The sequence below is a fragment of the Muntiacus reevesi genome, chromosome 1 (genome assembly GCF_963930625.1).
Source record: "Muntiacus reevesi chromosome 1, mMunRee1.1, whole genome shotgun sequence".
Classification (NCBI taxonomy): Eukaryota; Metazoa; Chordata; class Mammalia; order Artiodactyla; family Cervidae; genus Muntiacus; species Muntiacus reevesi.
This window is the reverse complement of record NC_089249.1, coordinates 183,582,754-183,609,702: the sequence shown is the minus strand read 5'-3', so window position 1 is coordinate 183,609,702 and position 26,949 is coordinate 183,582,754. Positions and strand designations below refer to the sequence as shown.

General features: G+C 54.0%; 1 protein-coding gene across 1 annotated transcript in view; it reads right to left on the bottom strand.

The window, feature by feature from the left end:
- Window positions 1–26,949, bottom strand: part of ELL (elongation factor for RNA polymerase II) — an 82,345-nt gene that overhangs the window by 30,193 nt on the left and 25,203 nt on the right. The window contains exon 2 of the mRNA XM_065917402.1: window positions 1,548–1,595. Coding sequence (XP_065773474.1) covers window positions 1,548–1,595 — 48 coding nt within the window. The remainder of the gene's footprint in view (window positions 1–1,547; window positions 1,596–26,949) is intronic.

The window sequence follows — 26,949 nt, the reverse complement described above, 5'->3', positions numbered from 1 at the left end:
CACACCCTCAGAACCTTCTAGGTAGTCCATGACACATGAGAATCCCCAGAAGGAAAAAATGTGGGATTCTCAACTCAGAGGCAGGGACCCTTTCTTGAATGGATGTGGCGCTTAAGTTTGGCACAGGGGTTTGGGCGACACAATGCAAAGCCCAGGAGACCCTCACGGCGCTTCTGTGAGCACCCCAGTGGTGTCTTGCTGACTAGAAAGCACTGCTCATGGATAAAAAGAACAGCAATCTGTGCCCTGGCTTCCTCGTGTTCCCACAGCTGCTGGGGGCACACTGTGACCACGGGCCACAAGAGGGCGCCACTGGGCCAGTCTGGCAGCAAGCCCAGCGGGCCCTGCCCCTTGCGGAAACAGCTCTGGGGAAGATCAAGCAGAAGCAGGCGGCCAGGGCCAAAGAAGGCATAGGGAGCCCAGAGAAGGCATGGGGCAGGGCACATGCCCTGGGGCCTTTATGGGCCTCTCACTGAGCCTGACTGCTCTTGGTGTGCTGGTGATCCCCGGGCCAGGCCTCAGCCCCTAGTGACTCCATGAGAGGTAACCTGGGTGTGCTCTAAAGCTCCTCTGTAGGTGCGGTGAACCCATGACCAGGTCTGGGTCTGCCTCACACAACCAGCGGAAGGCCTTAAGAGGGAAACTGAGGCGTCCCTGATAAGGAAGAAGCTTGCCCATGAACCTCAGGGCCAGCTCCTGCTTGCCTCATGGAATTCAGACTCATCAGCCCCACAGCCCCGTGAGTCAATGTCTTGCAATACATCTCTTGGTATCGCTGTATCCGCACTCACTTGCAGACATGTATCTCCTCAAGGCTTCATCTCTCTGGAGCACCCTGCCTGGGGCAAAATATACAGATCTCCCCAATTCTGTAAGAAGCCAGCAGGCTGTCAGGTGGAAACTGACTTAGACGCGTGTGGCAACTCTTCAGACATAAAGAAAAAAAAAAAAAGACTTGCAATAAAAACTAGGAAAAAAACTAAAGTGTTCCAAAGCATCTTTAGTGGGTGGATGATATGGGGGTCCTAGGACCTGGGTGGCAAGGCTTATGGACAACCCGCCCTTTCTCCCATTCCTCAATTCTTCCGTAAGATGGTCATTTATGATCAAGTATCTTCCACGAAAAAACTGGAGTACTGAGTTTCTATACTTCCCGGTACTAAAAAGTTAAATACTTGTGGTCCAGGCCCACCGACAGAAGCGCCCCGCCCTTGGGGGCGGGCACACGCCCAGGTTCACTTGGGCTGGGGTGGGGGGCGGGGCATGGTTTCTGATCAGCACAAAGATCAAGTCAGAACAGGAGTTTGGCAATGACAGGAAGTGGGAAGCTCAGGAGCTGCGGGACAGAGGAGCTGCCTTCCGCCCACAGAGGGCCCGCTGATGTGGCCGCAGCCACAGGGCCAGCCTGGAGAGGACCAGAGGCAGAGCGTGGCTCAGCAGCAGGCCCTGCCTGGCACAGGGGCGATGGGGCCGAAACACTGCTCCCAGCGGGCTCCCAGCAAGCCACAATTCTAAATAAGTATGATTAAGATCAAAAAAAGACTCACCCCTTGACTTCCCTGAAATCGGATCGAAGGTCTCAGTGAAACAGAATCCTGCAAAAAAGCAAAACGGGAAAATGTCAATGAAGATATCTGGAACATCTGTTTATGTATGGCTGAGTCCCTTCACTGTTCACCTGAAATAACCCCACATTGTTAATCAGCTAAATAAAAAGTTTAGTCTGAAAAAGATATCTGGAAATCCAAAGACTCACTTCCCAGTCACACAAGGAGCAGGATAAAGACAGTGTTTTCAGGAGGGGGTGAAAAGAAGAAACTGCACTTGTTGAAGGAAAAGTCTCCAGAGCAGGGTTTTGACAGGTCAATAAGCTCCTCAGATGGCCCGGGGGCCAGGGTTGAAGGTACACGAGAGGCAACGCGCAGCCTGTCACCATCCTCCCGCGCAGCGGCACCAGCCCAGGCCATCCCGCCTTGCCTGGGGGCACTCCAGGAGGAGCGGAACTGCGCGGGTGAGCGCCACCCGCCAGGTGGCCGGCTGATGAGGCGACGCCCCCCACCCCAAGGCCCTGACGGGACAGAGCCCCACGCCTGCCCGGCTCCACATCACAGCTTCAGAGCAGCTCGTCCCTGTGCTTGGGGCGGCAGAATTTCCAAATGTCACAGGAAAAAAATACACCAAAAAACTCTAATTTAAGCTTTAGCTATTCGGAGATCAGCCTTCTGCTGGAATTTCAGAAAGAACACGGATCCAGATGGAGGGTCACACATCTCTTTCTCATTTATCCCGGGCCCTTGGCACCTACTTTCTGTGTAGCAGACCCCACCCCACAGGGTGGTGCTGGTTCGTCACAACGACCCCCTCCCTCCATCCTCAAACCCACAGGGCCCAAATCAGCCGCTGGGCCTGTGGTTCTCCTCAGCTTTTCTCCACGTGGCAGCCCAGATCTTGGGCTCACCCGCCTCCAGCAGAGCCCGCCTCTCAGGCCTCCGCACCAGCTCCCCCACCTGGACCCCAGGACCAGTCTGCAGGGGCTACCTGTCTGCTCTGCGCCCACCACGTCAGGCCCGCCGGCGGCCCGGGGCGGGCAGAACAGCCGCACACACAGGGGGAGAGCCAACCAGTGCACGGGCTGGCCTCTCAGTGCCTGTGACCCTGTCAGACCGCCGGGCGGCTGTCCACAGGTGAGGCAGACAGCGCTCAGCCAACCGGGACCACGGGGGCCACACTTGCACCCCGCTCGGCTTACAGGCGCCTCCCCTTTAGCCAAGAGTCTCCAAGGACTTCACTCAGGCACCCGGAGCAGACCTGAGTGGTCACAGCAAGCTCCGGCACTCACCTCCACGGAATCAGACATCCCAGAAGCCAGCCACCCTTTTTTTTTTTAATTTGAGAAAGACGGAAAACATTTTTTAAATTTATTTTTTTTTAATTTGAGAAAGAATATAAGGATGTATTTTACTTTTTGGACCTTAGTCTCTGACCCGTGCCCCCTGCAGTGAGGGTCGAACCCATGCACTGTGCACTGGAAGATGGAGTCTTGACCACTGGACCACGCTTCTAAAGCACATCACGCCTCACTGCCAGGTGGGCAGATACAGGATGGCCTCCAGGCCCTGCAGGGGCAAGGGCTACTGCGCTGCTGAGCCAGGGGCCAGGCTCCCTTCACGGCAGGCTCGAGGCCAGACAACCTGCCCCCAGCCATGGTGAGACTGCTGCCTGGAATGCAGTTCACAGACTTAGAGGGGCAGCACCGAGGGGCCCGTCTGGCTGGGCCCTTGGAGACACAACATTTAAGCAGCCTTTGCTTGGAACCAGCTTAAAGACAGAGGCCCAAAGGAAGATCTGCAGGTGGCCAGTAAGCACGGGAGAAGCCATTTCTCACCAGTGCAGTGCAGACTACGCAGGTACCTACCGGAATAGCTAAAAGAAAAAAGACGACACCCCAGAACCCTCATCCCTTACTGGTGGGAGCATACAAGGTCCTGTAGAAAAGTCCAGCAGGTATTTTAATATCAACTAACTTGGCTGTGTCAGGGCCTAGCTGCAGCACACAGGATCTCTGCCGCAGTGCACAGACTCTCTAGCTGGGATACATGGTCTCAGCACTTGTGACACATAGGCGTAGCTGTTCCACAGCATGTGGAATCTTAGTTCCCTGACCAGGGATGGAACCCACAGCCCCTGCACAGTAAGGCAGATTCTTAACCACGGAGCCATTGAGGAGTCCCCTCATGGTTTCTCTAAACAGTTATCATGTGACCCACCAATTCCAACTCCTAGGGATGTACCCAAGAAAAATGGAAACACAGGAATGCACGAACACACACACAAGTGTGCACAGCAGAAACACTCTTTACTTCCCTGGTGCCTCAGCAGTAGAGAATCCACCTGCCAAAGTAGGAGACCCAGGTTCAACCTCTGGGTCGGGAAGATCCCCTAGGAGAAGGAAATGGCAACCCACCCCAGTATTCTTGCCCGGGAAATCCCATGGACAGAAAAGCCTGGTGGGCTACAGCCCATGAGGTGGCGAAGAGTCAGATAGGGCTTAGTGACTAAACAACAACATTCAAAGGACAGCCAAAAACCCAAATGCCCGTAAGTTGGTAGAGAAACAAAATACTACCTAGAAATAAAAAGAAATGAACTCCCAATAGACACGACATAGACGAACCCTAAAGTCACCAGCTAAATGAGAGAAGCCCAATATACAACATTGTACAATGGATGACTCCACCTGTATAAATTTTCAGAAAAGGCCAAACTAATGAGAGCGCAGAACTGTGAGTGCCTGAAGAGGGGAGTGGCTGCAGGTGGGCTGGAGGGAACTTCTCGGGTGGAGTTAACACTCTGACTCAACGCCTAAAATGGGTGTAACTTCCATGGGTTGTAAAAGACCACGAGAACACTCCAAAGCCTCAGGGGCTTTGGGGAACATCACCTGAGCATACAGAGAGTTACTGAACAGGCAGCGGGGAGACTCGTCTGCTACCCAGTCTCAGTCAACAGTGATGTACAGTTGACGGAAGGGAGACAGCAGGACACGCAAGGGCAGCAAAGACAGTGCCGAAGGAAAGCTGCGTGCCCACCGTCCTTACGGAGCTCTCCACCGACATCACCTGACCCTAAGAGCCAAGAAGGCAGGGTGCTCTTGGTGGGGAACGGCAGGTGCAAACTTGGAGCAGAGACACGGGTGCCACAGAAGCAAAGGGCTCGCAGCACCTGGTTCTCACGCCCTCAGCCCAGACCCCTTCATGCAGAACTCAGTCCGGGGCTCACGGCAGCAAGGCTGCATTGCAGGAGCTTGGGGGACAGGCACCACGACGACAGTGTTGATGCAAGCCCAGATTTAGGGACGAGAAGGAGAAGAACTAAGAAGGGTGCACCCCCTGAAGAAGGGGCTCTACCAAGGCAGCCCCACCTGTGCCTAGAGTGGCTCACACGCTCCCTCCGGCATCTAGTGAGGCATTTAACTTGTTTACTAGTTGCCAAGCAGGTTATTTAGAAGATCACTTTCTTATGAAGTCCTGGTCATTCACTAAGCGCCCTGTGAATAAGATTTTATACTGTGGGGAAGTTGGCCAAGGCTAAAAGCTCAAGCTAAAAGGACCGCGATGCCAAGAGGGCTGGTCGGCAGTGTGTGTCGCCTAACTTTCATCGCAGAACCAGGCTCTGGGCCACATGGGTTCTCGCAGTGTCTCCTCCCGCCGGCAGGAGGACCAGGCCAGGTCAGTCCTGTCCACAACAGAGCAATTCACTCATACCATCGTGCATACGCAAACACACACATGAGTGACCCCCAGACACAAGTCACCTGTCTACAGTCATTAGCAAAACAGACACCACACGAAACCCTAAATTACACCAGCCCCTGTGCAGGCAGAGAGGACAGGAGCCCCACTTGGAAGATCTTAGAACAAAAGGAGTCAGTAACACCTGGTCAATGACTGAGGTATGTTCTTTTTTTGGAGCCGTGCCCCGAGGCTTGTGGGATCCTAGCTCCCTGACCGAAGATGGAAGCCACACTTCCGGCAGTGAGAGCGTGACGTTTTCACGTCACGACCACCCGACGGAATTCCCCTGAGGTATGTGCTTGTCTGTTCGCTGACTGACTGATCGGCGGCAGCTGGGCCCTCAGCAGTGGACGTGTGGCGTTCACACCACTGGTCCACCAGGGCATTTCCCCTCCTGAGGTGCGTCCTAACGGCACTCAGCCCTTGCTGCTCAACAGGCGGCGGCCAACAGCATCAGAGACACATGGGCCGGCACCAGAGGGCCCACCCTCAGCACTGGGGTTAGTGCTGCCGCTGCCGGGTGCAGTCCTCGCCACAGGTTCTCCTCAGGCTTAGGGGCGATAGCCGTGACCTTGTGTGTAGACCTTCCCACCCGGGGCGCCTGTCAGTAAGCTGCCTGGTCACCACTGTGGCCCCCCATCCCCCAACCAGGTTTCCAGGAGGAAACGCTGGCGCTGGCCGGGGCGTTGCAGGAGTCTCCGCTTTTGGAGTGTCCTTCGCACCGACATGTCATCATCCCACCTGTCACAGACTCTCAAGCTCGGAGGCCCAATGACATTTTAATGAAGCACAACAACATTAAAATTGTTACAAGAAAAGAGAATTTTCTGCAGAGTTCTAAAATGTACTAAAACTACTTGTGTGTCTTCAACATCGACCAAAGTGGCCTTTGGCACATACTATTTTGCTGTGAAGATGGGGATCTGGTTTTTTTTTTGGGGGGGGGGGAGATCTGTTTTAGATCAAAGTAAGTTTTCGCCTTACTTTTCTTGAGTATATTTGCTTGCCTGCACTGGGTCTCCGCTGCAGCACTCAGGATCTCCCATCTTCGCTGCGGCATGTGACACATCGAGTTCCCTGACCAAGAGGTGAACCCAGGTCCCCCGCACTGGAAGCACAGTCTTAGCCACTGGACCATCAGGGAAGTTCCCGGCTTTTATTTTTTCAAACCAAAGTTTACAGATATTTACTGTAAAGCAAACACACTTCATCTGAATGCCTCAAAGTGCATCCAGCCCTGTTACCTCCAAGAACCTACTAGAAAGAAGCTGGTTGTGTGATAACTTGCCAGTTTTCTCCCTTCCCTGAGTCACGTTCCAAGTGGGGCAGGTAGGCTAAGGGGAACCCCAAGCGCCATGGTCCCCTCTGCCATATGGGTCGGTCACACTGTCAGCGCGGGCTCCCAGCCCCTGGGAACGTGGTCCCATTTCCTCCCTCCGCTGTTACACCAGGCATGACGGAACCACCTGGCTTTCTTCCTGCGCCAACCAGTAAGCTGCAGCAGGTGCCAACAGGACTCTCACATGGGAGGCTGCTGGGTGTCCACTGGGTATGCCTAGGACAGACTCCACCAGCACAGGCCTGGGCCTGACCCCAGCACTGGCCACTGGGCCAGTGGGGGCAGGGGTGGCTGCAGCTCTTCTTGTAGCGGGTGCACATCTGACGCTGGCTGCTCCTGAAGGCTTCGGAAAGCCTGGGCAGAGCAGCCTCAAGGCTTCAGGCCCATGAGCTCCAGACTCCTACGGCAGGAGACGCTGAGAGCCAAAGGCCTCGGACCCCTAAGAACAGCCCGACTGCACGTCCCTGGACTTATGCCTCCACGGCCGGTGAAGGCTCAAACCCCCAGAACCGTCCTGGCGGGGGTGCAACCCGGGACCAGGGCACATGGCTCCCGGGAGCGCAGCCTGTGGGCCAGGCTGAGAGCTGCATTTTAGGCTTGTTATCGCTAAACTCTATCACAAACCTCAAGCAGCAGAAAAGGTCAAAGGACTAGCCCAAACCCACACAGGGCCAGGAGCCAGCTCCACCTGCCACCTTCCAAGGTTCTCTGCAGGGATGGTACACACACTCGCAGCCTCCTTTCCTCAGAGGAAGACTTGGAAGCTGACCCCAGGAGGACACAGCTGCAGTCACCTCCAACCTCTTATCTGGAGATTTGTGTTTAGGTCAGTGACGCACTCCAAGAGGCAGGCCTTTCCACCCCAGGGAGGCCACGATGGGCCACCCAAGTCCAAGAGATATTCACTGGATGGATGAAGAGCAAACAGACAGACAGCAGCTCCTGTTGAATCTTCTCGGCTTCTTCCCAAGTAGGCACCCATGTCAGGGCCACACAAGCCATCCACCGGTGACAGCTAGGGTGCTGGACAGAACACACAACCACGATCTCAAAGTGAACACGGGCGGCACAGGCCAGAAAGGCCTGAAAGACGGGAAGGGCCAAGGGAGCCTCTCGAGGCCGCTGGGCTCACTGCCTAGAGAAGCCTCTGGACTGTGGGCTGCGAAGTCTGACAGAACCATAAGTGCAGGCAGAGGCCCGTGAAGAGAGATGATGCAGAGACTGCTCCTGGCACCAGCACGGGGCCTGAGCTGCTGCAGAGGAAGGCTTCAGGACTCTCTCTGAGATGGGGCCCCAAGCCTGGGGGGCAGGGGCTGCCATTCACAGCCAGCCCAGAGGAGTCCTCCCTGAGCCCCGTTCAGTGGTGGAGCTAAACAAGCCCTCATTTAAGGGCTTCTCTCATTCCTCTTACTAAGGAATTTCAAAAGCAAGCTTCCCCAGTATCAGCTGACCCATTGCTAATCAAATTGCCTGTCAGCAGCCAGAAGAACTGTCAGTCTCTAAGAAAAGACAACCAAATCCAGCACACGATCCCATGGACTCTACAACACTCAGTATCCCAAACCAAAAGCCTTCAGACGTGGGAAGCTGTAGAAAAATGTGACCCTTAACCCAAGAGAAGCATCAGTCAATGAATGGAAACAGACCCAGAAAGAACAGAGAAGATGGCATTATCAGACAAGCGTTTCACTTTAGAGCAACTATTCTAAATTTAAAATCCTCGCAAGCTTAAAGGGAAACTTGAACTGATGCAAAGAAGAATACAAAGTATCAGAGGAGAGTCACACAGAACTTCTTGAGTTGAGAAATGCAATATCTTGGAGTACTGAGTGGGATTAATATTAGACACTGTGGAAGAAAAGGTTAGTGAATCTGATGACAAGGCAACAGAAATGTATCCAAAATGAATCACACAGGAACAAATCTATTAAGAAAAGGAACAAAGCCTTGGTTAACTGCTGGACAGTACTAGTGAACTGAAATCCCAAGGGCACGGTATCCGAAAAAATAATGGCCTCAAACCTCCAAAGGTGACAAAGACTATAAACCCACAGACCTACAGAACGCCAGCAGGAAAACAAACAGCCCCATGGCAACACGCCCCGCCAGTCAGCGCAGCAGCTGACTGCGGGTCACAGTCGGGGAAGCGAAGATAGAACTCACAAGGTCGAGTGCCAGAAACAAGCTCAGAGACCACGGAAGACATCTGCCAACTAGGAGGGAAGACGACCGCAGCCTAATGCCCCACATACAGTGCAAAGAGAAGGTAGCATCAAGGCTGGTTCAGACAACGGGGAAAAGAACCTGCTTGCAGCAGCTCTGCACTATGAGGAAGGTTCTGGAAGCTCGTTAAGAAGAACGAATAGTGACACCAGATGGGCAGGCAGATCTGCAGAGAGGATGAAGAAGGCTGGGTTATGGTGAGCATGTATGAACACGAAAGACTTCTTTCTCATGATGCTTCTGTAAAAGGCACGACAGGTTAAGGTGTAAATAACAATAATGACGTGCGGGATTGGCAGGTGCAGCACTGAATGGGTGGCAACCGGGTGCAAGGATGGGGGTCTGAGGGGATGGCAGCGACTGTCCCAGGGTCCTGACACCATCTGACCCACGGCCAGAGGTCAATGGAGGGCGGGGTCTCCAGGTGCCAGAGCTGACCCTGATCTCCCTGTACCTCGGTCGGCTCGGGGGTGCAGAGCAGACAGACTCGAACATTTGCCTGCTGGACACGCTGAATGCGACACTTCGGCCTAAGTGGATCATTTTCCTGTTCCTGCGCTCAAGGGGTACTGCCCAAGCCTTGAGGCTAAGGGCACAGCGCGCACGGCATAAGGAGACACAGCTGAGGTGCTGGGCAGGCAGCAAGGGGGGCAAAGACCGCGGCCACGGCTGAGGAGGCATAGTGTGGAGCACAGCCGCGAGGGGGGGACAGGGTGCCCCCGGGCTCGTGCTCCCCGGAAGGTCAATGTACCACCAGGTTCCTCTGAGGAAGCAGGCAGAGCCAGCCTCAGCGGTGTGCATCGGGCTCACCCTCCAGACGCAGCCAGCCTGGCCTGGCCCCGAGCACAGGGGCTCCCCAGGCAAACATGGCCCTTTTCTTCCTGCCACGGGGGCTGACAGCGCGCGGGGTCAGTGCCACCTTGTCACCCCCCACAGGACTGTGGGCCAGGACCGCTCATCTCCCTGTCTCCCTGGGGCAGCTTTCGGGGCAGCCCCAGACTGTGACCAGCAAGCGGGCAGGTCGTGTGATCCCGCGACAGACCGGCCCAGGCTCAACGCTGCCCGTCTCCATGCCTCTCTCTCTCGGTACCTGCACGGGCTACGCCTCAGGTTGGCAGCCTTACACGCGGCACCCGAGTCTCCTCAGACCCTCTGAGGGCTCACATCACTTGCTGCAGGCTCACAGGCCACACACCCCTCTGGGGTCAGGCTGTCCAACGGGGCACCATCTGAGCAGCAGGCGCCAACCCACATGGGGCCTGTCAGCACCCCGAGTGGCAGGAACCACTTCCCATTAGCAGTGCAGGGGGGATGAACCCAGGAGCTTCCTGGGGCCAGCGGGACTCCGCGTGCCAAAGTGTGGCTGAGAGCCAGGGCTAAGTCGGGAGGCCTGGCAGGGGTGAGCAGTGGGAAGGCCTCCACACGGCAGGAGGGGGTGTCCACACCCCGAGGTCACTCGGCACCCAGGCCACTCCGTACGACTGGGATGAAGAAACCCATGTAATAAAGATGTTGATGGATGTAAAAAAACACTGGGCGGGTAGAGGACAGTGCCGGGCAGGGAAACCAGTGGGCCCAGCGGGGTGGGGAGGTGTGAGCACTGGCCTTAGACTCCCCTCGCCTAAGATGGGGCAAGGAGACAGTGAGGAGGAACTCGATGGCTGAAATCCCCTCCTCTCCCCATGAAGGCAGCTTCGAGGGTGAAGCAACAGGAAGTGGCTTAAGAAATCCACCTCCAGGTCCAGCGACCAGTGTGCAGGAAGCGCAGTGGGTAAGGCATCCACTTACACGTGTGGGTCTCACGGGGAGACTCTGCCCCAGGGACACTGGCCATGTTCAGAGACATGTTTGGATGTCGCCACTTGGTGACGGGGCGCTGCTCCTAGCATCTGACAGAAGACCCTGCCCAACAGACGACAGGGCACAGGGCGGCCCCTCCACCGCGTCGCCCAGCCCAGACGTCAGTGGAGCCAAGGCCGAGAAGCCCTGAGCCAGCCGGGCGGAAGGCAACGAGGACGGCGACTGGCAGAGCACAGGGCGGGAAATTCCAGGGGACCAATGAGCTAGTGTCTTCAGCAGATGGGCGCCCCCAGGGAAGGAAGAGCAGGACTAGACGGGAAGGTCCAGAGGGGCTCTGTGAGGACACTACTTGAACTAGTCCCAGCAAGGGTGCTCTCAGGGAGCTGCACAGAGGCGATGTCTAAAACACACACGTCTGTATCTCTTCATATGCAACACAGTGGCTGAAAAAAGCCACGGGTGAAATGAAAAGACACCTGGGATTGTTCTTAGGATGTACTATCAAAACCAAAGAAACCAAAAAATGGGGAGATGAGGAGGGCACCGGGCAAAGCTGCAAAGACAGGTCAGAGCTCAGAGGGTGCGACTGAATCACAGCCAGAGGGCAGTTGTTAATCTCAGCTCTGTCCCACCAACCCAAGAACACTCCCAGGTGAAAGGTTTACAAGACCCGCCCCCGCCCCTCACCAAGGTACACACAGCGGACAGGGGCAGGTCCTGTTTGCGAGCACAGACCAGTGTGCCCTCAGGGAGAAAGGGGGCGAGGCGGAAGGACCGCTGCGGTAAGGGCAGATCCCCACACAGCGGCAGGACGCGCAGCGCTGACGAGCGTGGGGAGCGGTGCCCAACACCGCCCTCCGCGTCCTCCACTACCCACCGGGGGCGCTAACCGTGCCCAAGCCGCACCTTCCCTGTGGCCTGAGGCCCTCGTAACTCAGAGGTGCCTGCACGAAGTGATGAAGGTGAAGGCTGCTGCCTCTCCTTGAAGGGTTTGTCCTTCCAATTCTGTGAAGCACAAAGAAGTCCATGAGCTGATTCTTCGGAGCTGGGATGCCCCTTCCCCTGGGCAGTGTGTGGCCAGCAAAGGGGGAGGTTAAGTCCTGAGAAAAGGCCTGGCTGCTGACCTCCTGGCAACTGCCCACCACCCCACCCACCCATTTCCAGTAAAGCAGAGACGATTGGGAAACGCCTTTCAGGAATCCTTCCTGTGGCTTCCTGGCAGGTTCCAAGGGGATGGCAAGGCCGTGGAGAGTTTAGACTGTGGTGTCGGGGACCAAGAGGGGGGCCTTTCTGTGAACCACAGGCAGGAAGAAAGGTCTGGGATGCAGCCCCAGCTCAGTGCGGTGGACGAGGCCAGCTCGGGGCCAGGCTGGGAAACCTGAGTGGACACACAGATTCTACCCTTCCTGTCTGAGGGCAGAGATCAGGGGAGTGGCAGGCCAGCACCAGGGCTCTCAGCAGCTCCTCCCTTTAGCCAGGAGGAGGGCACAACATTCATCATTAAGTGAAGGGACACCTAAGGCAAGAAAAAAGGGATTCTGGCCAGAAGCTAGGTGTAAATCAGGACCCATGTTGGTTGCCAGCAAACAAATGTTTGTGTCAAAATATGTGTCACCGAAGTACACAGAAAGCTTAGGGAAAAAAATTTTAAGACATCTTAAGGATTAGGAAAACAGATGTAAGTCACCTATAACTGGCCCTGACACCCTGCCGTGCATTTCTGTTTTGCTCTTCTTGGATGAGCAAATAAACAGCCAGCACTGGACAGTCCACCTTCATTTCTGCTGGAATTTCCACGGGCCCACCTGGACTCTAACCCTCCCCTCACCCCCAGCGACCTCCAATCTGTGTCCTGGCCCTACGGGTGGATCTTTTCCACATGGTCACATAAATGGGATCACACTGTATTAGTTTTCTGTGGCTATGGAACCAGTCACAACAAAGGTGATGGTTTAGACCAAGAGAAACCCGTTTACTCCCTGGGTCCCGAAGGATGAAGTCGGGCTGTCACCAGCAGGGCTGCACCCCGATTGAGCACTCCAGTGGAAGTGCCGTCCCTGACTCGTCCGACTCTGACGGCCGCAGGCGTCCGTGGCCTCTGGACACTGCAGTCTTAGGGCCCCATCACCTCCTCTTCTTCTGCTTGCCTCAAATCCCTCTCTACTCTCGAAAGAGCACTTGTGATCAGATTTAGCGCCCAAGGATCCTGGGAAATCCCATCTCTGAACGCTTAACTTTAAAAAAACTTTTTTTCCTGGCTTTTTTTGGCATCTAAACACAGATTTACTTGTATCATATCTTTTTTAACTTTGTAAAGCTCTTTACTGAATGAATTTGAGCAAACTTTTAAGAGACAGTGGAGAACAGAGGAGCCTGGCAGGCTGCAGTCCGTGGGTTCACAAAGAGTTGGACACCACTTAACAACTGAAACTGAATGAGTCTTTAAATTCAACAGTGCTTCACAATTTTCAGAAGTTTTATATACATGATTTCATATAATCCCGTAACAACCCTTTTTATAAAATCCCCTATCCCTATCTGCCTCTCCTCATTCCCTCTCCTCACTGGTAACCACTAGTGTGTTCTCTATAACTGTGAATCGGCTTAAGAATCCTTAACATTTTCTCAACTGCAAAGTCCTTTTTTCATGTAAGACCAAATCCACAGGTTCCAGGGGTTAAAACTTGGACATCTACTGGGGGTCCTTATGCAGCTGACTTTATGCTAAAACTTTTGACTGGTGGATCACAACAAACTGTCGAAAATTCTTCAAGAGATGGGAATACCAGACCATCTTACCTGCCTCCTGAGAAACCTGTATGCAGGTCAAGAAGCAACAGTTAGAACCAAACTGGAACAACAGACCAAATGGAACCAAATGGAACAACAGACTGGTTCCAAACTGGGAAAGGAGTACATCAAGGCTGTACATTGTCACCCTGACTATTTAACTTAAATGCAGAGTACATCATGCTGGATGAAGCACAAGCTGGAATCAAGATTGCCCGGAGAAATATCAGTAACTTCAGATATGCAAATGAGATCACCCTTATGTCAGAAAAGAGAACAGGAACTAAAGAGCCACTTCATGAAGATGAAAGAGGAGAGCAGAAAAGTTGGCTTAAAACTCAATATTCAAAAAACAAAGATCATGGCATCCGCTCCCATCACTTCACAGCAAATAGATGGGGAAACAATGGAAACGGTGACAAACTTTATTTTCTTGGGCTCCAAAATCACTGCAGATGGTGACCGCAGCCATGAAATTAAAAGACATTTGGCTCCTTAGAAGAAAAGCTATGACAAACCTAGACAGTGTTTTAAAAAGCAGAGACATTACTTTGCCAACAAAGGTCTGTCTAGTCAAAGCTATGGTTTTTCCAGTAGTCATGTATGGATGTGAGAGCCGGACTATGAAGAAAGCTGAGGGTCAAAGAATTGATGCTTTTGAACTGTGGTGTTGGAGAAGACTCTTGAGTCCCTTGAACTACAAGGAGATCCAACCAGTCCATCCTAAAGGAAATCAACCCTGAATATTCATTGGAAGGACTGACGCTGAAGCTCCAATTCTTTGGCCACCTGATGGGAAGAACTGACTCCTTGCAAAAGACCCTGATGCTGGGAAAGATTGAAGGCGGGAGGAGAAGGGGACAACAAAGGACGAGATGATTGGATGGCATCACTGACTCAATGGACGTGAGTTTGAGCAAACTCTGGGAGATGGTCAAGGACAGGGAAGCCTGGTGTGCTGCAGTCCGTGGGTGGCAGAGTTGGACACGACTGAGAGACTGAACAGCAACATACGCAGCTGACCACAGAACACTTAGCGTAGGGCGCTGGAGACCGACCCATGCTGCTATCATCGAACTTCTTTTCACTGCTTATTATTAAGCCCCATATCATACTGTAGTCTGTTCACCCACTTGTGGACTGAAGGACACTGGGGTCGTGTCCACCTTGGGGACCAATGAATCAACTGCTATAAACATTCACATGCAGGTTCCTGTGCAGACATGTTTTCATCTCACCTGATGAACAGCCAGAAGCATAGGCTTGATCTTAATGGCAAGTGTACGTTTAACTTCATGAGACTGCCTTCCAGGTGGCTGGCCGTTTTGCATCCCACCCTCAAGGAAGCAGAGTTCCACTTGCTCCCGATCCATGTCAGGATTTAGTGTAGTCAGGTTTTCTATTTGAGCCATTCTCCTAGGTGTGAAGTGGTATCCCATGGTTTCAACTTGCATTTCCCTAAGGACTAATGACGTGAAGAACGTTTTCATGGACCAATCTGCCATTCCACATCTTTATGGAGAAGCTATACAAATCTCCAACGCATTTTTAAAAAACTGGGTCAATTTTTCACTACTGCACTTTGAGAGTTCTTCATATGTTCTAGATACTAGAGCTTTAGCAGATGACTTTTGCAAAGATTCTTCCCCCAGTTTGTGGCTTGTCCTTTCGTTCTCTTAACGATGTCCTTCAAAGAGCAATTAGACTCTGATAAAGTGCCACTTGACAATTTTTTTGCTCCACGGCTCACACACCAATAAAGTCAACACGTCTAGGCCTAGGCCATGTGGAGCCAAGACCCCGCCCCTGCCAGGTTTCCTGTGTCCCCCGTGTGTCAGCCCAAAAAACTTCCCCAGGTGCCCGAAGCAGTGACTCTACAGATGGGTAAGTCGCACCACAGGGGCTGCTGAGACACCAGGAGGGCAAAAGGAACCGCAGGGCAGCAGCACCTGACAAGCGCTCTACTTGGCTGCGGGTGGGCGGGAGGCATCTGAAGCCTGACTGGAGGTGGGATGCACCAGGCACAGGCTCTTCATGGAAATCACAGCCAAAGAGAACATGATGCCTTGTGGTATCAAAAACAGCCAATCTCCAGCAGGAAACTCACTCTCATCTTCAACTACTCATAGATATTAGGGTTCTTGTTGTATGACTGAGGAAGAGGAAGTAGAGAGTGAGGACAGGGCTGTTGGAGGTCCCAGGGCAGGGCTGGGGTCCCCACTTCACTAGTAGAGCTGATCCCAATCTCAAAGGAAGACCAGTCATGGGCCCTGACACAGTTCATTAGATCGTATCCCGATTCTACAATTTATCCAAACTCTTTGTGAAACACACATAATGTAACAGGATGAAACAAACATTTGCTAAATAATTAATTCTTCACATTAAAGTTCTTCTACGGTTTCCTTGGTGGTCCAGTGGTTAAGAATCCACTCGCAACTCAAGGTACGCAGGTTTGATCCCTGGTTCCAGGAATATCCCACATGCCATGGCGAACTAAGCCTGTGATCCACAGCTATAAGTCCATGTGCAGCAACCCCTGGAGCCCTCTCACTCAGAGCCAGTGCTTTGCAACGAGAGAAGCCCGTGTGCCACAAGCAGAGAGTAGCCCCCGTTCGCTGACCTGGAGAAAAGCTCATATGTAGCAATGAAGACCCAGCGCAGCCAGTAACAAATAAACAAAAATAAACATGTACTTTTAAGTGGTTCTATTCCACTGAGCCCTGTTCCCTCCACGGCTGCTGGCAGCACATCCCAGGCCTGGCTCCAGGGAAGTGTGGCTGTCATGAGCCACCAACCCCTGCCACCGCGCTGAGCTCTGCAACCCACGCCTGCACCAGGCCCTCTTTTCAACACTTTTGCCTCATTACTATTCCATCTCTCCCATCTGCCTTTCCTCAAATAGAAAAATTAAGAAGCCGCCCCACGTCAGTACCTGCTGCACGCCCCAGCACACGCAGCCTGCAGCACTGGGCACGGAAGTGGAGGGCCAAACCGCGGGTCTCGTCTCCTCTGCCACCCTGGGCCTGTGTGCCCGGGGCGGGCTGCGCACGAGCAGCACCGAGTCTCGGGGCTTGCAGCCCGCGCCCGTGTTCTGCCCCGGGGACCTGAGCCCCCCTCCCAGCAGAGGCCCACCCCAGAGTGTGTCCTTGGCCTCATCCCACTCTCTCCCTGGGAGCCCCGATGAGGCCAATGGGAGCCCTGGGGAAATGGACAAGTGGGCAGGAAAGTAGACAGGGCGCTCTGCACCGATGCGCTCCCGACGGGCCTCGCCAGGTGCCTGTGTGCTGAGCAGGCTTGTTTTTCCTCCTCTTTAAAAACTGTACTTGGTTTTTTTATTTTTGGCTATGCTGGGTCTTCCCTGCTGCGAGCAGGCTTCCTCTAGCTGCAGTGAGTGGGGGCTGCTCTCGAGGTGCGGGGTGTGGGCTTCTCGTTGTGGAGGCTTCTCTGGGTGTGGAGCTCGGGCTCCAGGCAGGGTGGCCTCAACAGTTGGGGCGCACGGGCTCAGTGCTCCGGTCTGTGGGATCCTCCCGCACCAGGGATCGAACCCGTGCCCCTGCATTGGCAGAAGGATTCTCAACCACTGGGCCACCAGGAAAGCCCTGTTTTCCCTTTTTAACTGCTCACTAAAACTCTTCAACAGGCCCTGAGGTTGGTACCAAACTTCACTCTACCCAAACCTGTCTTTCGCCCACAGCCTAGGGGCACCATGACAAAAGAAACACACACCCCCCCGCCCAGAGAGCAGTGACTAGGATGGAATCTTCCAGCAAAGGAAGCTGAGGGCCTGACCTAGATGGCCCAGGCCCTCTGGGGGCGCAGCCCAGGATGTGGGCTGCCCGGATGCTCTGCATCTCAGCCCAGGGCTCAGCTCAAGTTTCCCCCTTCTCATCTTCTGCAAAGCGCCACAGATCCGTCCCAGGAGATGCAGGCACAAGTTGCAGAAAAACAAAAGCCATGGCCAAGAACTCAGCCTTCTCTTCCTTTCAGGATGAGCTCCTCCCACCCCACCCCATGGCCTCCAGCTGGTGCCTATAGCAGGGTCACTCTCTCACATCCACTTTTAAAGCGCGCGCACACACACACACACACACACACACACACACACACACACAGAGCAACCCAGGAGCTGCCGGGTCAGGGACCTGCATTCCCAGCCTAGGAGCTCACCCAGCATCAGTCCCACAAGGTTACCTTGGACACACTCCACGTTCACGCACCTCTGCACCCCACCAGCCTCTGACCAGCCTCTGACCAGCCTCAGGCATCAGCTCCAGGCCGTGTTCAACACGCTCTGCCACGCCCACCATTACTGCAGCGCTACACTGGCTTAGCTGTGTCTCTTCTGTGACCCCACAGACCACGGGCCTGCCAGGCTTCTCTGTTCATGTTCATGGAATTTTCCAGGCAAGAATACTGGAGTGCCTTGCTGTTTACGTCTCCAGGGGATCTTTCAGACTCAGGGTTTGAACCAGCGTCTCTTGCGTCTCCTGCACTGGCAGGCGGGTTCTTCCACTGTGCTCCCTGGGAAGCCACCATTGTGTTGGATTAAATCCTAGCTGCTCGGGAACAGAGAAGGCCCCACCATGCAGATCCTGCCTTGAACACCCCACCACTCACCAGTGGGGACCCCAGGAAGGGGGACTGCCTCCAAGCAGAGCCAACTCTGGACCAGCTGGGCTGTGACAGCTGCTTCTCCCACAAGGTCAGGTTAGAGACGTGGCCTTGGACCACAGGCTGAGACAGCCCTCCTGGGGGCTCCAGAGGCATCCCGGAGGCATGGAGAAATGGCTGGACAAGTCAGCCTCCCCAGAGAGCTAGTAACCTCTCTTTCAAGTAGTTCTGATATTTAGAGCCAGAAGACTCCAAAAGTCTCAAAGAGCCATCAAAATCTGGGAGAAGGAACTTCCCTGGTGGTCCAGTGGTTAACCCTCAGAGCTCCCAATGCAGGGGAGCCCCATGTTCAGTCCCTGGTCAGGGAACTAGATTCCACGTGTGGCCACTAAGAGTTTGCATGCCACAGCTAAGACCCAGCACACACACACACACACACACACACACGTATTTAACGTGGGAGAAAAGATGGTCAAGGGCTTGGGACCCCCCACAGGTCCCGTGGTCACTGGCGCGCTTCCACGGCACAGAGAGCAAGCGTTGACTGGGGGCAGGGCTCAGCCTGGCCAGTCCTCAAATGCGTGGGGCAGGGGAGAGCAGAGCAAACGTGACAAACACGTGAAGGCGGCCATGTCTCACACGGCTGGCGGCTGAGTTCAGTCCACGCTCTTTCTTCTCCTGGCGGAGCACGAGGGGGCCATGCATAGAGCTGGGCTGGGGAGCACCCTCCAGTTCGGGACAGTGCTTGGAGCAGCCAGGTGGCAGGCTCAGACGTGGGTCCCCAGTTACTAGCTACCTGTCCCAACAAAGTCCTCCCCCTCACAGGGTCTGACAGGGAGAAGGCTACCTGAAATTGGCACGCTGTTAAAACTCTGCTGTGAGAAACTGCTCCTGACCTGGTTGAGGCTGGCTGTGCTGGACCCAGAGGGAGGCCCAGGAACCAAACACTGCCCGGAGTCCCGCACCAGCAGAGCATCTCCACAGTGAGGAGTCGAGCGGCTGTCAGAGGCTCAGGCCTCATCCCTACCAGAGCCAAGAATGGACTGTTTCCTTCCAATCCTTGTTTGGACTCCAACAGACCCAGGTGTCAGTCTCTCGGAACAACAGGATCCTCTATCAGCCAACCAGAACAGACCTTCCTGGAACAACTCTGGACACTCACGAGTTGCTGGAGCCCAAGGAGGGTGGGGGCCGGCTGCCCACCCAGCTGTCATCCCGGCCACTGGCTCAGCCCCAGCCCTCAGGGAGCTCTCTGCTGCCCCCACCAGGTTTATGGATGGCGCTCTTGGGGCACATATGGGCCAACTGGAGAGTCCGCCAGGTGGTGGCTTTTCCAGGGCCCTCCACCTGCCCTGGAGTTCTGAGAAGCGTGCCTGCGGGCCCCCTGCTCACCTGGCAGGCTGCCCCTCCACGGACATCAGCTGCCACCTGGCTCTCATCAGGAAAGGATCAGCCTCGTTCTTGGGTTAAGTTGTACCTTGGTGTCCACCCAGGTCTGCCAACTCACTGCTCCCCGGAAACATGACTGGCCCTTAGAGGGAACTGGGCAATGAGAAATGTCACCAAACGGCCCATCCTGCAGAGCTGATGGGGCAGCGACGCTGGGCTCTTCCGGGGTGGGAGCAGTGTGTGTTCTGCCAGCGCCTTGGTGTCCCAAGTGGCCCTCAGGAGCCTGACTGTGGGGACCTCCCGTGGACAAGGTCACGTGTTTCCCTGACTGGCTCAGAGTGGATGAGGAAACTGGGGCTCAAGGAAGCCAGCAGCTCTGCTCAAGGTCACCAGCTCAGGAAGCGGCAGAGCCCACACTCAAACCCAAGACTGCATCCCCGCAATCAGGAGGCAGCAGGCCCCCTACTACTTTAGGACAGAACTTCTCCCCAGTCTGCCTTTCCTTCAGCATTAATGGTGGGGTCATGCTGCCTTGGACACTCCTGTCCCCTCAACTGGCTGACCAGAGTCCTTGCCAGAGGTGGGCACTCACTCCTGTTCCTGCAGGTCTGTTTTCATTCCCCAGCCTGCTCTGCCCCCAAAGCACAAAGAGCCAGAAGTCTGAAACCATCAGCCACCTTTTTACAGAACATCTTGTCACCTGCCGGAAAACAAGTGACTAATCTTGGCTCAGAGTGACAAGATCAAGCATTGTGTATCTGCCTAGAGCTGAGGTGCCCCAGAAACCAGGAGGTAGCTAGAGCACTGCTAAGAGCACCGTGGATCCCTTAAGAACAGAAAGCAGACGGAAATGAGGAGTCCTTCCCGGACACTCACAAGCATCCGTTGAATCACAACCCACAGCCCGGGGGCCCATGGTGACCCCCTTTACAACATTCAGACCCAGCACTGTGAGACTTGCCCCCACCAAGCCATTGTCCAGGGCATTCCTCCCTGGATCCAGCCAGCTGCCTCCTCCACTGAGGCTTCCTCAGAAAGGCTCCCAGGGGGGCATGCTCACTCGGACCCCTGCCACGAGGGGAGGACTTGACCGACATGCTGGGCTGGTCTCTCCCACGGGAAGCTGAGTCCCAGAAGGACGGAGGATGTCCTACCGCTGCTGGCCTCCAGGGCACGCACCAGGTCACCTGATTCGGGGCTCAGCCACCTGCAGAGCAGAGATGGGAGCCGGCCCTGACCACACAGGGGGGCAGGCGAGGTGCTGCTTCCAGGAGCAGGGAATAAACGCCCCAGCCTGGCTCTCTCTCCTAGACGTGGTGTGGGAATAATCCCCAACTCGCAGAAGAGCTGCCACAGCACGAAGAATACCCAAGTACCTTTAAACTCACAAGCTCTCTGCCCCACGCACACACCCTGTAGCATATAGATCTGCGTGCATCTACTTGCTTTCTCAAACCAGTTAAGAGTGAGCTGCACAGACCACTACGCTTCACCCTAAACGCATGGTGCGTTTCTGAGGGGTAAGCCACACGCCAGCCTCCAGCTGCACTGTGTTCATTATCGACAGGACACTCTGCACCGCTGCCTGCCTTCCACACTGCCACCTGGCCTGGTGGTGTCCTCCCACTGCCCTCCCTCCAGTGAAGAGAACCACACACAGCACGGAGCTGCCCCGTCTCATCAGCTGCCTTTATCCCGGAGGTTTCTCGGCTTTCTCTGACGTTTGAGACACGGACATTTTTGGAGATTTCCGCCCACCCCCCTTTACTAGAACATGCTGCCTAGGACTGTGGGCCCACCCCGTGTGCCTGTGATAACGGTGCTGTGCTCCAGGCACGTGCCTGGAGGGCACCGTCCTTCTCGGCGGCACCCCACCCAGAGGGCCTCCCAGAGGGCTCTGTCTGCCCTCACGGCACCGGGACTTCTGATCACCCAGACCTGTCTGGCCTGCCTTCTGCCTGTGCAGCTGGCAACAGATGCTTGCTCCCCACCCACAGCCCAGGTTCAGCCAACGCCACCATCCACATGTTTACAGCAGAGGCTGTAAAACACAGCTTCTATCTCTGCCAGTCATGGCATCCTACCATAAGCAGGAGGCCCCCCTTTCCCCACTAATTTATTTACATGCTACCATCAGCAGTGTGACGGTGAATTTTATGTGTCAACTTGGCTAGGTCACGGAACTGAGTTGTTTGGTCACATACCAGTGGAAGTGAAGGCATTTTTTAGATGAGATTGACATTTAAATCAATAGATTCTGAGTAAAGCCTCCACAAGTCTCCCAATCAGTATCTTAAGATACAACTTCAGCTCTTCCCTGGGTCTCCAGCCTGTCAACCTGCCCTACAGATTTTGAACTTATCAGCCTCCAGAGATGCATGAGCTGATTCTTTAGTAAGTTTCTGAAACACAAACGGCCAAGAGACCCATGAAAAGATGCTCAACAGCGTTAATTATTAGAGAAATGCAAATAAGAACCACACTGGGGCACTCCACCTCACACTAGTCAGTATGGCCATCACCAGAAACTCTATGAAAAACAAATGCTGGAGAGGGTGGAAAAAAGGGCATCTTCCTACACTGTTGGTGCTAATGTAAGCTGGTGCAGCCACTATGGAAAAGAGTATGGCAGTTCCTCAGAAAACTAAAAACAGAATTACCATATGATGCAGCAGTCCCACTCCTGGGCATAACCAGACAAAACTGTAATTCAAAAAGATACATGCACCCCTGTGTTCATAGCAGCTCTGTTCACAACAGCCCAGACCTGGAGACAACCGTCACGTCCACGGACAGGTGACTGGGTGAGGACGACGTGGTGCAGTGGAGTACTACTCAGCCACTAAAATGAATTAATGCCACTTATAGCAACATGGATGCAAGTAGAGATTATCATATTAAGTAAATCAGAAAGAGAAGGACAAATACCATATGATATCACTTATATGTGGAATCTAAGCTGTGACACGAATGAATCTGCGAACAGAACAGACTCACGAACAGAGAACCGACATGTGGCTGCCCAGGAGAAGGGGACTGGGGAAGGGATGGGGTGGGAGGCCGGGGTGAGCAGATGTGAACTGCTGCATATAGAACAGATAAGCAACAAGGTCCTGCTCCACAGCACAGAGAACTATATTCAATATCCTACAATAAGCCATAATGGAAAATGTAGTTTAAAAACAAAGCATATAGGGATTTCTCTGGTAGTCCAGTGGTTAAGAATCTGCCATGCAATGCAAGGGATGTGGGTTCGATCCCTGGTGGGAGAAAAAGAATCCCACATGCCACAGAGTAGCTAAGACCCCATGCCGCACTCTGAGCCCTTGCACTCTGGAGCCCCCCACCACAACCAGAGACCCCATGTGCTGCAAGTAAGACCCAATGCAGCCAAATAAATCTTAATTAAAAAAAAAAAAGAATGTATACACACACACATTGCCCTCCCAGGATCACTTTGGTGTACAGCAGAAATCAGCACAACACTGTGCATCAGTTATACCTCAATCTTCAAAATTAAAACACACACACACACACACACACACGCTCATGCCCTGGTGGCTGAGTCACAAAGAACCTGCCTGCCAATGCAGGAGAGCCAGGAAGACCCCACATGCCCTGGAACAACTTAAGCTCGTGCACCACAACTGCTGAGACTGAGCCCTAGAGCCTGGGAAGTGCAGCGACTGACCCGCCTGCTGAAGCCCAAGCATGCTAGAGCCCACGCTCCGCAAGGAGAGGCCGCTGCACTAAGAAGCCCGCACACCACAACTAGAGAAAAAGTCCCTCCAACACCAAAGAGCACAGACAGAAGTAAACAGATAAAACTGTTTAAAACACACACACGTACACACAGTGGAGTTTCCTGGAGGTCCAGTGCCTAGGACTCAGGGCTTTCACACTTTTACCGCCGTGGCCCAGATTACATCCCTGATTGGGGAAGTAAGATCTTGCAAGCCATGCAGCATGGCCAAAAAGGAAACGCGCGCGCACACACACACACACACACACACACACACACACACACGTACGTCTCTTCTTACTCTCTCACTCCTATTGGACACACACACACACACACACACACACACACACACACACACACACGTACGTCTCTTCTTACTCTCTCACTCCTATTGGACACACACACACACACACACACACACACACACACACACACGTACGTCTCTTCTTACTCTCTCACTCCTATTGGATTCTGTTTCTGCAGCATGGCCAAAAAGGAAATGCGCGCGCGCACACACACACACACACACACACACACACACACACACACACACACACACACACACACACACACACACACACACACACACACACACACACACACACACACACACACACGTACGTCTCTTCTTACTCTCTCACTCCTATTGGATTCTGTTTCTCTGGAGAACCCTGACAGACGCGTGGACTGCCTTTTGCAATGATCTCAAGTGCACTGTAGTCCTTAATTATCCTGATACTCAGGGCTTCCCAGGTGGCTCAGACAATAAAGAATCTGCCTGCAACGCAGTAGATGCTGGTTCAATCCCTGGATCAGGAAAATCCATGGAGAAGGGAATGGCAACCCACTCCAGTGTTCTTGCCTGGAGAATCCCATGGATGGAGGAGCCTGGCGGGCTACAGTCCATGGGGTCGCGAAGAGTCAGACACAACTGAGCGACTACACACACATCCTGATACTCAGATTGTCTTGGGCTGGTCCTGGACCCTTGGTGCTGGCTGCCAACTCATCCCCGCCCTCCTCTGAGCCCTCTCTAACATCTGAGGACCACGAGGGATCTGACCAGAGCTGTGGGATCAACCACCTCTCAAAAGAGCCCCGCTTCCGAGACTGAAGCTGGGAAGCTTCATTATTCATCACAGCAGATTACAAAAGTCCACGCCGGGAACAGCCGCTGAGGGCCCTGCATCAGAGGACATGGACAGAACAGGGCTCCCATTTGGGCTGTCCTTGAATTTAGGTGTGAAGGAAAAACATCTATTTTCTCAGCATTTCCTTCAGCAGTTATGAACAGTATCAACTCTGACATGCTTTATCAAATGATAGACAGTTATGCTGCTATTTTCCAATGCCACTTATTTTCACCACCATTTCAAAATTATAGCAATAGAATCCTCTGCTTGATCTCATGACTTAACATGATGACATAATAAACTGGTACTAGGTCATAATCCCTTGTTTTTAAAGTTTTTTTGATTCTGTGTTTTTGGCTGCACCGAGGGTTCCTTGCTGCACACAGGCTTTCTCTGGTTCAGCGCACGGCCTTCTCACCGTGGCTTCTCTTGTTGCAGGGAACGGCTCTAGCGCACACAGGCTTAGTAGCTGTGGCCCACGGGCTGAGCTGCTGTGGCACGTGGAATCTTCCTAGATCAGGGATCGAACATGTGTCCCCTGTACTGGCAGGCGATTTCTAATCACCAGACTACTAGGGAAGTCCCTATTACTATTTTCAATTTTTCTAAACATTCAACTAATTTATTTATTTGGCTGTGCTAGGTCTTACTTTCTCCATGTGGAATCTATTTCCCTGACTAGGGATCGAACCCAGACTCTCTGCGTTGGGAGCACAGAATCTTAGCTACTGGACCACTAGGGAGGTTCCTCCACCTTTCTAAAACACTCTTTACTCCTTGGGGAGGGGGTGAGGACTCACCAGACAAGCCACATCAGGCGCTAACTAGGGCATGGACTGTCAGCACCCCACCTCCACACCAGTGCCGCTGGGTGACTAACCTGCCCAGGGCTTCCCGATGCCCACGGGGTGAGGCGGGGGTGTCTCCATGCAGCAGGGAACACATGATTGAGCTCTGGAGCATCAGGTTCAAGTTACTGAAAATCTCACTGGTACTTCAAGAACACAGGTGTGCGAAGGTGCCCCAAGAGGTCACACAAGAGAGGACATTTGGGAATGAATGCCCCTCCCCCAGGGGCCTGTCTGGAGCACACCCACTGACCAGGCCCCTCTCTAAACCCTCACTCAGGGTGCTCTTCTGCAGGGTCAGGCTGCCTCTCCCCACCCTGTATACTTTGCTCCAAGGAGCAGCTGTCCCTCCTCCCCCATCTCCTCAGCCAGCCAGGCACGAAGAGCCCATGTGCTGGCCTCCGTCAGCCAGGCTGAGATGACGCCAGGAAAGGCCAAAATAAGTCCATGCTCCCCCGACACCCAGCGGTTCCTAACTCCCCTCCACCCTCCAAATGAAAAGCAGGGCTCTAAACGCCTCACAGAGCATGCTGGCCCACTGCTGCTCCTGGTCTGCTACGCTTTCCTTGTTTTCTCCTCCCCTGATTTTTCTTTATCTATTTGGCTGTGTCGGGTCTTAGCTGTGGCTCTCTGGCTTATTGTCACAGGGCATGTGGGATCTTAGTTCCCCGACCAGGGATCAATCCCACGTCCCCCTGCACTGGCGGGCGGATTCTAAACCACTGGACCACCAAGGAAGTCCACAGTGTGGTTTCTAAAGCCAACGCGGACAGAGAGAGATGAGTGCAGGCTGCCCTCATCTCCAGCACCAAGAACAGACCAGGAGGGTAACTGAGAAGAGGGGGGATGTACCAAACACAAACCATTTCTGTCGGCCCAGAGATCTGTGTGAGGAATTAAAAAGAAAAGCAGCAGGAGGCTGCAATGGGCAGCTCAGCGGCCAGGGTGATGAGGAGGGGGGTCCCTGGCACCAGAACCGCCCGCCAGGCCAGGCTGGGAAGCTCCGCCCAGCATCTTCTGGAAAACCCTGCACTGCAGCTCTACCGTGCTCGCCTGGCTCTAGGCAGCATCACGACGCTGCTACCCCATGAGGCTGCTGACCAGAACAGAGTGAGCTGGGCTCCCTGCATGCAAGGCATGGGCTTCATCTTGGGCAAAAGCAGAGACCATTAAATGGGAGCGAAATGCCCCACTCAACAGGGTGAAGTGACAAGAATATGTCATCATATTTTCCTATCTCTAACCTACCCAGGTGACCCAAAAAGCAGGACAGCCACAGCTGGAGAGTCCTGCAGACAAATGGAAGGGGCCCACCACCACTTGGCCCTGGGAAACACCGTTCTTTACCCTGCTGCCTGGGGAAGATGTGCTGGGTCACTGACCACTCTTCCCAGCGCTTCATCTGCTCTGGTCCCAGCACGAAAGTGCCCTCCAGAGGGGACAGTCCCAGAGACCCCCCAGAAGGTGATCTGTCCTACAAGGACAGAGCAAAGCCCCTCTCCTCAGGCAGGGAGCCAGAACCAAAAACCATTACCAGAAATCTATCTCAGGGCAAGAGGATCCCCAAAGACTCCCCTGAAATCCCCCCAGGTCTTCTACTTTCTAGCCTCGTCCCTCCTCTCTGCTGCCTGGCACTAAATACCACAGAAGAAAATTTCCAACTCCCTGTTCCTGCCCAGTTCGGCCCTCTCCTGCCACCGTACAGCCATTGCCAGCGTTCTGGTGCCAGATCAGGTAAGTGCATCTTCCTACGTCATCTGCACCTTCACAGCTGGGT